Genomic DNA, 10,872 nt, shown 5'->3' with positions numbered 1-10,872 from the left:
ACTTCTTTAAGACTTTGAACAACTGTAATAAACTCAAGTAAGTTTTGGCCCAGTATTAATTCAATTCAAAACAGGTTAAAAATAAAAAAGACACTCAACAAAACAACAAATGCAACAAAGAAATGCAGGTAAATCACAGGAAAGTTATGATATTGTCTATGATATTTCTTCCCAGGGAGTATGTCCAGACCCAAGCTGAAAGCGTCCTTCTCATTGAAACCGTGGCAAAGCTCGAAGACATGGAGGTGTTCACTTTGAACCTTCTGATGAAAATCTTCGCTGACACTGCAAAGGTAGCGGTTAACTTGGTCACAAATGTAGGCCTGCTGTTGTCTTATTTCAAAAGGTATTGATATTGAGAAATGTCTAGCTCATTTGAATCTTTTGTTAAATCACAGAGCCACCTTAAGAGATACTTCAAATCAGACAACAAGGAATTCTTCCTCCTAATCGACGATCTACGGAGTCTTTTCTCTGAGCTGTCATGCTGTCAGGATACAGGCCTACAAGGGGTATGAAAAAAATCTGAGCAACCATGTCACAATCACAAAAGATCTGATCTCTGAATAAATTGTAAAGAGGTTGTATAATTTGCATTATTATATTTGTGTCTCTCAGAGAGTGATAGACAAGGCCTACAAGCTCATCACTCACTCATACCTGAGACATCTTATCCAGAGCGAGCAGAGCAAACTGCGCAGGTGTTGGAGTCCAGATGTTGGACAAACAGTCGCTGAGGATGCAGAGATTCTTCACGACACCTTCTCTGTCTTGGTGAGATCAACGGACTGCTTGTCAATGACATTTGTGCACCAGCAGCTGGAGGAAATCCTAACTTCCTGACCTGTGTGTGTGTTTTTTGTTTCAGGCTCCTGGTGTCAGACCGTGGAACTCCATGCTGCGGAAAGTCAAAGACCTGTTGGAGTGTGAAAGCATCGACACGATAAAGCTGACCGTTGGGAGCATGCAGACAGACACGTGCACATCGAGGTAAGTCATTCTGACGTTTCTCACAAAAATTTGTGTACAAGTCGTCCAATAGGATTGCTTTGGCTGTCTGTATTCGGAGGTATTTTGAAGAACAACCCTGTAATCAATAATACCCAAAGATGGGATGACCTCTAGCTCCCCCAGTAAGAGGGTGGGCCCGTGCAGGCAGAGTCCTGCAGCGGCCCGGGTTCAAGATCCCCATCTCTCTCCCATCTTTCCTTGCCAGTGCTGGACCAGCGAATAAAAGGGAAAAAAACTAATCAAAAAAATTAAAATGAAATAACACCCAAAGACAATGGTTTGTCAACACTGTTTGCTACATAGACAATACTAGAGTGCCTTAAACCTGCTTTACTAAAAGATTTTAAATAAATGGGACCTTAATTTACAAAATAAACATCATGCTGTGTTGAAGAAGAATTGAAACATGCGATTTAGACCATGAAGTCATTATGAAGATGAAGAAGTTGGCTAATTTCCCCATTGACTTCTATAGAAAATGACTTCTTTTTTCAACCCTGTGTCGCCCCATGCTGGCCATGAGAAAGAATGCAGGTTAAAGGCATTTCTTCAAGTTAGTGCATCTCATTAACTCTTCCTGCCATTGTGTCTGCAGCAAGGACCTGAAGCTCCTGCCCCAACTGCTGCAATGGAAAGGTCTCTCTGGACGGGAGGTTAGGGAGGTGCTGCAGGTCCTGGAGGACCTCCCTGGATATCAACCCCCACCCAGACCCAGATCTGTTTACTGGTTCTCTTGCCTTACTGGCTAGTAAAGGCCGAGCTGCTCTGTGAAGAAAATCAACTGCAACAAGCAAAGAGGTTTGGGAGTCATGAGGATTTCCAGGTGATCTGAATCCGGTTACTATGTTACTAGTGTTACTTCTTAAATCTACTCTGCAGACAGAGAAGCCGACTGGTTACACAAGGTTGTCATAAGCCTTGACACAAAAAGGATTAAGTGTGTGTACTTTCCGTGTGTGAGTTTGCCTAAATGTCACTGATTTCCTTCCAAGCTGGTTCAGGAAACCAGATGATATTTTCATGCAAAACGAGAAAATCAACACACACTGAGTTCCAATGCTGCAGGAATGTATGATAACCAATGCAGTGACGTGTTCTTTTAATATTTATAAATCTATTTATGTCATATATTTATTAAGTTGTTTACGTGGGATTGTCCCTTGCTGGAGACCTGCTCAGCTTCACACTCGCCACTGCACTTCCTCTTATCCTGAGCAATGTCTGAATCTCTGAGCAACAGCTACTTATTTGGGATCAGGCTATTTACAGGAAACAAAAGCACTCATTTTGAAAGTTGCTGATTCTTGAGATGTTTGACTTTGCTACTTCATCCGTTCTTGTATCGAGCGACGGAGGCCGGGTTGTACCCAGCATGCCGTTCAACAGTGTCATAGTTGATAGTGGTACATATTGTGTACATAACCCACTACTACTAGTGGTAGTCCCGTGGTTCTCAGGATCTTCAGGTTTTAAGCTTTTCCTTTTGTTTTAGTTTGATAAAGGTGCGATTATGGTTGAAGGAAAAATCACGTTTCTAGATTTTTTCACAACGTTAACAGGGAAATAATTTTTTTTCCTCAAAAGCCTTTCCCTTTAAGAGCTACATATTTTATAACAGGGAAAAAATGTTAAGCTCTGATGGTCAAAATATAATACTAGTAATGAAATAATAAAAGATAAGAACAAATAATTCAAGCCAGTAGAAGGAGTTTTTTTGGTCTGCTGTGCAGTTACATAATGACTCTTCTTTTGTTTCAAACCCTTAAATGTTCTGGTGCTTTCATTTGCTTTGTGTGCTGGAGGCAGGCTTCTAAACGTCAGAAAATTGAATTGCACTGACTAAATATAACACTGAATTTTACTTGAATAAATAGTGCTTTAATTTCAGGTATATATGCGGGTTTTACTGTGATTTCTACTTGCTGAACTGTTTAACAATGCATTCCACTGAAACTACAGACGGTATGTTTTCTTTGAGTTGAACTGTGTTGGTTTACAGGTTTTAATTCCCTCTTTATTCCTAGTGCAAAGTTGTGTTTTCTGCTTTAATGGTTTTAAATTTGAGGAATGTTATTAATTGTACTGTTCTGTGGTGGTGTTTAAATTTTTTGGAAGCTTATAGACCGGGTTAAAGGGACACAGCAAAGTATTCAATAAAATGATTCAACTAAAAGTCTGATTGTGGCTGCATGGTCTTATTCCGTCACTAGATGGAGACTAATAACCACAGGTGAAACTTAAAAGGTGAAACTAATATATTACTTAGACTCATTACATGCAAAGGGAGATATTTCAAGCCTTTATTTGATATAATTTTGATGATTATGGCGTACAATTTATGAAATTCAAAATCTCAGAAAATTAGCAAATGGTGCAAAAGTTCAGTATTGTACGCTCAAAGTATCACACTCTAATCCAGTGATTTTCAACCTTTTTTGAGCCACGGCACATTTTTTACACTTACAAAATTCTGGGGCACACCACCAACCAAAATGACACTCTAACACAATACATTTAGTTAATAATATAGTTTCTAAATGTATTTATACTCACTTAGTGGGAAACCTGGGCCTGTTTCGATGAACACAAAATGGATATCCTGGCAGGAATGGTAGAAAGACACACACAAAGCTCTTCCTCAACAGCTCTCAGTCTCTCTATGTTTTTCGTTTTTGTCGCAGTCAAGCTTGAGAAGCTCAGCTCACATAGATATGTGGTTGATAACGGGAGCAATGTCAAAATAGCTTTGTTGGTCAGAATGGGGAACTCCTTGGCCACAAATAACCAAAAACTGTCAATAGGAAGATCAGCAAAGTTTAGCTTTAAACCACGATCTTGTTTCAGTTCAATGAGTTTCTCTTGCTCCTTTAAAGTCATGTCCTTTCCAGCAACGGACGCTGAGCTGTATGGGTCCCTAACCCAGTCAAGGAATTCTGTGAAGGCTGAAGAGAAATAAAATGACAACTTCTCCTCGAGAGTTTTCAAATGTGTGCCAATCACCTCGTTCCTCCCGCAGCTCCTCCGTGAGGAGCAATAAGACCTTATGTTCCGCTCCCATTTCCTCACACAAAGACGCAAATAAGCCACATTTCAAAGGTTGCGTCTTCACAAAGTTCACTATGCGCACAACATCATCCAACACAGGAGCTAGATCTGCTGGTAAGGTCTTTGCAACGAGGGCCTCACGGTGCAAAAAACAGTGTGTAACAATAACATGTGGGTTTCTCTTTGACCCTACTTACGAAGCCTTTGATGCGCCCGACCATGGCTGCGGCTCCAAACCCTCTTTCAAACCCTCAAGGGCTAAGGATGTCTATAGTATGGATACACTTATGCTGAAAGAGATCAGCTCTTCAATAGTTACCCCACTAACACACATAATCAATACTTCACTGGCCCAAGGATGGTTTCCAGATTCATGGAAGCCTGCTGTTGTGGCCCCTGTATTTAAAGGTGGTGACCCGCTACTGACTTCCAACTATAGGCCCATCAGTGTTGTACCTGTAGTATACAAGGCATCTGAAAAACTGTTTAACAAACAAATCATTGACCATCTCAGCAATAGCTCCTTTCCACTGCACCCAATGCAATTTGGATTCAGGGCCAACTATTCGAGTGAAACAGCTACATGTTATTTCATTGAAAAAGTTAAGGCATCACTGGATAAAGGGGGGGTCATTGGGGCTGTGTTCCTTGACTTAAAGAAGGCATTTGACACAATTAATCATAAAATCCTAATGTATAAATTACTGAATTTCAATTTCTCTTCAACCTTGGTCAACCTTATCAAATCTTATCTCTCACTCCGTTCTCAACATGTCAAAATTGGTACCTATAAATCTGACCCACTTGGTCTTTCCACCGGGGTCCCGCAGGGATCCATACTTGGCCCAACCCTTTTTAACAAATATATATTAATGATCTACCCTCTGTTTGTGGAAAGTGTGATATTTTAATGTATGCTGATGATACAGTTATTTTTACTCATGGTAAGACTGCTGAAGAAGTTGCAATCAAGTTAACTGATGTGCTAGTGAAGTTTACATCCTGGCTTAACCACTGTTGTTTGCAACTGAATGTTTCAAAAACAGTTTGTATGTTCATTACCAAAGGCTCCCGCATAGACGCAGAGCAAGACATTTCCATTTCAGGACACAGACTAATGGTTGTCTCAGAATACAAGTATTTAGGAATGCACTTAGACTCAAACCTTGCCTTCAAAACCCACATAAAGAGGGTTTGTAATAAAGTAAAGTTCAGTCTGGCCAATTTTAGGTATATCAGAAACCTCCTATCAACTGAGGCAGCTAAGCTATACTTCCACTCATTGGTTCTCTGCCACATCACCTACTGTCTCATAAGTTGGTCCAATGCACACTCTACAGCTCTAAAACCACTGAAATCATTGTACGAACAAGCACTGAAAACACTAGACAAAAAGCCATTTCGTTACCATCATTGCCATATTCTAAAGAAGTATAAACTGCTCAGTTGGGAGAACCTCATAAAATACAGAAATGTCTGCTTGGTCTATAAGATCATGCACAGTTTAGCTCCTCCTCCTTTGTCTGGCCTTATCAATTTTAACTCAAATGCAAACAGAGTTACCAGAAGTGCAGCAAGGAGGACTGCACAATCCCATTCAAAACATCTGCATTTAGCCAGGCCGTCTTTTCATTTACAGCATCACATCAGTGGAACTCGGTACCACCATTAATTAGAGAGTCCCCATCCTATTACTCATTTAAGAGTAATGTTAAGAAATGGATGATTGAAAATCAACACTGTCAACACTGACGCTGGTCCCACCCACCAACAATAACTGTATCATCTATTTTAGATTTTATCTGCTTATCTTGTTTAATCGATTGTTGTGATGTAACGTTGTAATTTGTAACCTTTTGTCTATTGTATAAATATCTTAATTGTATTATAACTGTTTATTATTTTAGGATGTTTATTATTTTAGGATGCCTAATAACATCTGGCTAGGGGACTGCCGATGAAAATTAGCCTATGGCTAACTCGGGTACGCTTACATTTGCTTTGAATGTTGACAAATAAATGAAAAACAAATGAAAATCAGTGCAGACACCTGTGCAGTTTTCCCACGTAAGCCCGCTTTTGTCAAGATATTCCGACGTGACGCAAAATATTTCCTCTCCTGAAGATTTTTCTGGCAGTGCCTTGCAAAATAGGAAGTTTTCTCTAATGGTTTCTCTATCCACAAAACGCACGTTGGCCAAGAGCTGAGACAATGTCCACTAATATCCGTCGACTCATCAAGTTGCAAGGCAAATTTCTTACTGATGCGCATCTTTTCCAAAACAACAATTTCGATGTCCGCAGACATGTCATCAATACGTCTGGCAATTGTGTTATCTGAGAGAGGCACTTTAGCCATCTCTTTGGCCGCGTCAGGGCCGAGCATCTCATTTACAGTGGCTTTACAAGCTGGCAGTATTAATGTTTCTGCCACAGTGTGGGACTTTTTTTATTAAGCTACGAGTTCAGCAACAAGGTAGCTAGTTTTGAGGGCTCTCTCGTGTAACTTTGTGGTTTTTCAAAAAAAAGTTGCCTGTTTCTCATTGTTTGTACGCAAGCGTACAAAATAGTCCATCGGCTTGTTTTGAACGGAAGGGAGTTTCATTTGGAGATGGCGTTGAAGCTTGCTGGGGGCAACTCGGGGTTCAGTGTCTTGCCCAAGGACACTTCGACATGGGACTGCAGGGCCAAGGGATTGAACCACCAACCTTCCGATTGGCAGGCAACCGCTCTACCACCGAGCCACAGCCGCCCCCAAAAAGAAAGATAGCTGTATTTTGCTGTATTGCCTCGAGCTCACCGTCTTGTCTTTTTTCTTTTGACCACTCATACTAGGGCCTTCATCTGTGTCAGAATTTTGTCCAGGGCCCTGTTTGGCATTTGCATTTACCCTTCTCAAAAACTTCTCCATCACTGTCACTTGCTCGTCTTGCTGAGATTCCAAACTGTCACGTGTCGTGCAGCACTAACTCTATTGTCTTTACAGGCATTTATCGCCTTCTGCTGCCACCCAATGAAATAGAAGAGTATTACATTATCTGTTACACTTTATTACAGCACAGACACCCGACAATGGTTAATTAGGTGATATTAGATAATTTCCCGCGGCACACCTGACGATCTCTCACGGCACACTAGTGTGTCGCGGCACACTGGTTGAAAATCACTGCTCTAATCAGCTAATTAATCCAAAACACCTGCAAAGGGTTCCTGAGCCTTTAATTGGTCTCTCAGTCTGGTTCAGTGGAATTCACAATCATGGGGAAGACTGCTGACCTGATAGTTGTGCAGAAAACCATCATTACCCCCCCCCCACAAAGAGGGAAAGCCTCAAAAGGTAATTACAAAGGAAGTTGGATGTTCTCAAAGTGCTGTATCAAGGCACATTAATAGAAAGTTAAATGGAATGGAAAAGTGTGAAAGAAAAAGATGCACAAGCAGCACGGATGACCGTACCATGGAGAGGATTGTCAGGAAAAGGCCATTCAAATGTGTGGGGGAGTGTCACAAGGAGTGGACTGAGGCTGGAGTTACTGCATCAAGAGCCACCACACACCGACGGGTCCTGGACATGGGCTTCAAATGTCGTATTCCTCTCGTCAAGCCGCTCCTGAACAGCAAAACACGTTAGAAGCGTCTTACCTGGGCTAAAGAAAAAAACAATTGGTCTGTTTCTCAGTGGTCCAAAGTCTTCTTTTCTGATGAGAGCAAATTTTGCATCTCATTTGGAAACCAAGGTCCCAGAGTCTGGAGAGGTACACAATCCAAGATGCTTGAAGTCCAGTGTTAAGTTTCCACAGTCCGTGTTGGTTTGGGGAGCCATGTCATCTGCTGGTGTTGGTCCACTGTGTTTTATTAAGTCCAGAGTCTGCGCAGCCGTCTACCAGGACATTTTAGAGTACTTTATGCTTCCTTCAGCAGACAAACTTTATGGAGATGCTGACTTCATTTTTCATTAGGACTTGGGACCTGCCCACACGGCCAAAAGTACCAAAACCTGGTTCAATGACCATGGGATTACTGTGCTTGATTGGCCCGGAAACTCTGCTGACCTGAACCTCATAGAGAATCTATGGGGCATTGCCAAGAGAAAGATGAAAGACATGAGACCGAACAATGAAGAAGAGCTGAGGGCCGCTATTGTAGCATCCTGGTCTTCCATAACACCTCAGCAGTGTCACAGGCTGATAGCATCCTGGTCTTCCATAACACCTCAGCAGGGCCACAGGCCGATAGCATCCTGGTCTTCCATAACACCTTAGCAGTGTCACAGGCTGATAGCATCCTGGTCTTCCATAACACCTCAGCAGTGTCACAGGCCGATAGCATCCTGGTCTTCCATAACACTTCAACAGTAGGGCTGAAATCAACCAAAGAAAATCCTGGTCGACTGAAGTCGTGAAAATTTCGACTAAAAATCAACCTGGGGGGGGGGGGGAATGCAAGATTAATTAACTGTACTGTCCCGCAGTACTTGGGCTTGTAGGCTATTTGCAGTATATGAAATCGTTTTTGACCTAATTATTTTGCAAATATTATTTTTGAAATGCCACTCGTCTGTCAGCCCTCCACAACAGCAAAGGGCCTCATATCTTGAGCAATAAAGTCGACAATTCCTTCCGTGATAATATTTTTGCGTTTGGATGGTAGAGGCTTAACATCCAGCGTGGTCTGGGGAACGCTACTGTAGTCAGAGGCGGTCTTACCATTAGGCAAAGTTAGGCAATTGCCTTAGGCCCCAAGCTACCGAGGGCCCCCTAAAACGCCTCATAAACTTATGCTTACAATTTGTTGTCTTACTTTTCACCAATTAATTATATCTCTAAACATTGATACGCTAAAGTGCTATCCGATTGTTTAATTGTAAAGACCCCATGAGTAGCAGTCACCCTAATCAATGTGTTATGATTGAAGATGATCCAGCACTCTGCTGTCAGACAGCTGTCAGACAGAGAGCACGTCTTTCTCAGATAAATAAGGACTGAAAAGGGGGAGAACAAGGGTTGTGGAGGGCCCCATGCCTGTGTTTGCCTTAGGCCTCAAAATGACTAAATCCGCCCCTGACTGTAGTTGCGGGTGGGTGCGCCGGTAGTTATAAAACAGTTATTAGACTATGAAATATGAAATATGCCAATTCTTATATGTTCATATAGCCTACTCCAAACAGACAGGGAAACCTAACGCAGAAAAGTTAGCTTACCGTTTTTATGGGATGTCATGTTTGTAGTGGAGCTGCGATATGCAAACTGTTGCTTGCAAACTTTGCATTCAACTTTTTTCCGTTATCTATTTTTGTAAAATGCTGCCAGACTGGCGATGTCTTTGACACGGTTGAGAAGGACTGACTGTAAATGAAACACTCACAATTAAATAAATATTCATCAAACCACTAAAACAAGACTTTCTAGTTATTTCTTCAATCAGTCCCCAGTGGTTTGGGCTAATCCAAAAAAGTGAAAACAAGGGGGGTGTTCTGAAGACAGACTGTTACCTGTGAAAAAGGGGATGCTCTGAAAACACCCCACTTAGCAATTAGTGCTTTCCACCCATAGACCGTTCCACCTGATGAAATAACACGGCAAATAATAGACCAATCAGAATTTTGGTCGAGCCAGAACGTATCGACCAATAAATCGACTAGTCTACTGGAAGATTACAGCCCTATTCAGCAGTGCCACAGGCTGATCATCCATGCCACGCCGCATTGAGGCAGTAATTCAAGCAGAAGGGGCCCAAACAAAGTACTGAGTACATATGCATGATTATACTTTTCAGAGGGCTGACATTTCTGTGTTTAAAATCCTTTTTTTATTGATTTCATGTAATATGCTAATTTTCTGAGATTTTGAATTTGGGGTTTTCATAAGCTGCACGCCATAATCATCAAAATGATATCAAATAAAGGCTTGAAATATCTCACTTTGCATGTAACGAGTCTATATCGTTACACCTGTTTTGAGTTTCACCTGTAATCAGAACGTCACGTGTTCAATTCCAGCCATGGACTTTTGTTTCCATTTCAATTATTATTATGTCATACTATCGTAGCAGTAGTAGTAGTAGTAGTAGTAGTAGTAGTAGAAGTAGCAGCATCCAAAGTGTTTGTGTGTTATTATTGTGGCTGATGCAACAACTTTCACATGCTGGAACAAGTCCTGCTAGAAAATGAAAGTACAGTGTGGATGATGTTGTGGGAAAGGCCAGGATAAAAAGAGCTGCTGACTCACAGATGAAAGCAGTCCTGAGCAGAAGCGTGCAACCACTCCCAGACAGCAGCTTGCAGGGACAACCCTGTGCAAAACCTTTCAAACTGATGATGAAACTGTGGAATAAAACATTTGGGAGGAGGGACAACAGGAGACCTTTATTAGAGAATACAAACAACAACAAGAAACATGATGGTAAGACTCTTTTATGATTATGAGTTTTCTTTGTTTGCATAGCTGATAGCACTAGTCAGCTTCTTTTTACTTAGACTATAAGTGTTATCCTCTATAATTCCTACTGTCGGTCTTGTTAAGGTAGAGCTATATTTCAATACAGCTTGATAAGGTTGGTTAAATATAATTGAAAATAATAATTTTTATATTTGTGTGAAATGTACAGCCTAAAAACGGAGTTATGAAGTGTTAAATTAACAAAACAACTGAGAAAAAATACAGATGGCACAGAAAAACACACAAGCAGCCACAACCAACCCTGGCTATAGGTATAGGCTATACATTTACTGGGACTTCTCTTCTGATTCACCCCTCTAAAAATAGGCTTATTGAAGTGTGTCTCAAGAGAAAAGAGAGATATAAAACATTAAATTGT

The 10,872-nt window shown here is 41.2% G+C and overlaps 1 protein-coding gene across 1 annotated transcript in view; it reads left to right on the top strand.

Moving 5' to 3' along the window:
* LOC117936250 overlaps positions 1 to 199 on the top strand; it is a 4,398-nt gene extending 4,199 nt beyond the window's left edge. Inside the window, exon 4 of the mRNA XM_034859127.1 lies at positions 176 to 199. Within this exon, the coding sequence (XP_034715018.1) occupies positions 176 to 199 (24 nt within the window). The remainder of the gene's footprint in view (positions 1 to 175) is intronic.
* Positions 200 to 10,872: the final 10,673 nt, after the last annotated feature.

Source organism: Etheostoma cragini, chromosome 20, assembly GCF_013103735.1.
Source record: "Etheostoma cragini isolate CJK2018 chromosome 20, CSU_Ecrag_1.0, whole genome shotgun sequence".
Lineage (NCBI taxonomy): Eukaryota > Metazoa > Chordata > Actinopteri > Perciformes > Percidae > Etheostoma > Etheostoma cragini.
Note: the sequence above shows the minus strand (reverse complement) of the source record. Positions and strands in the feature narration are given on the sequence as shown.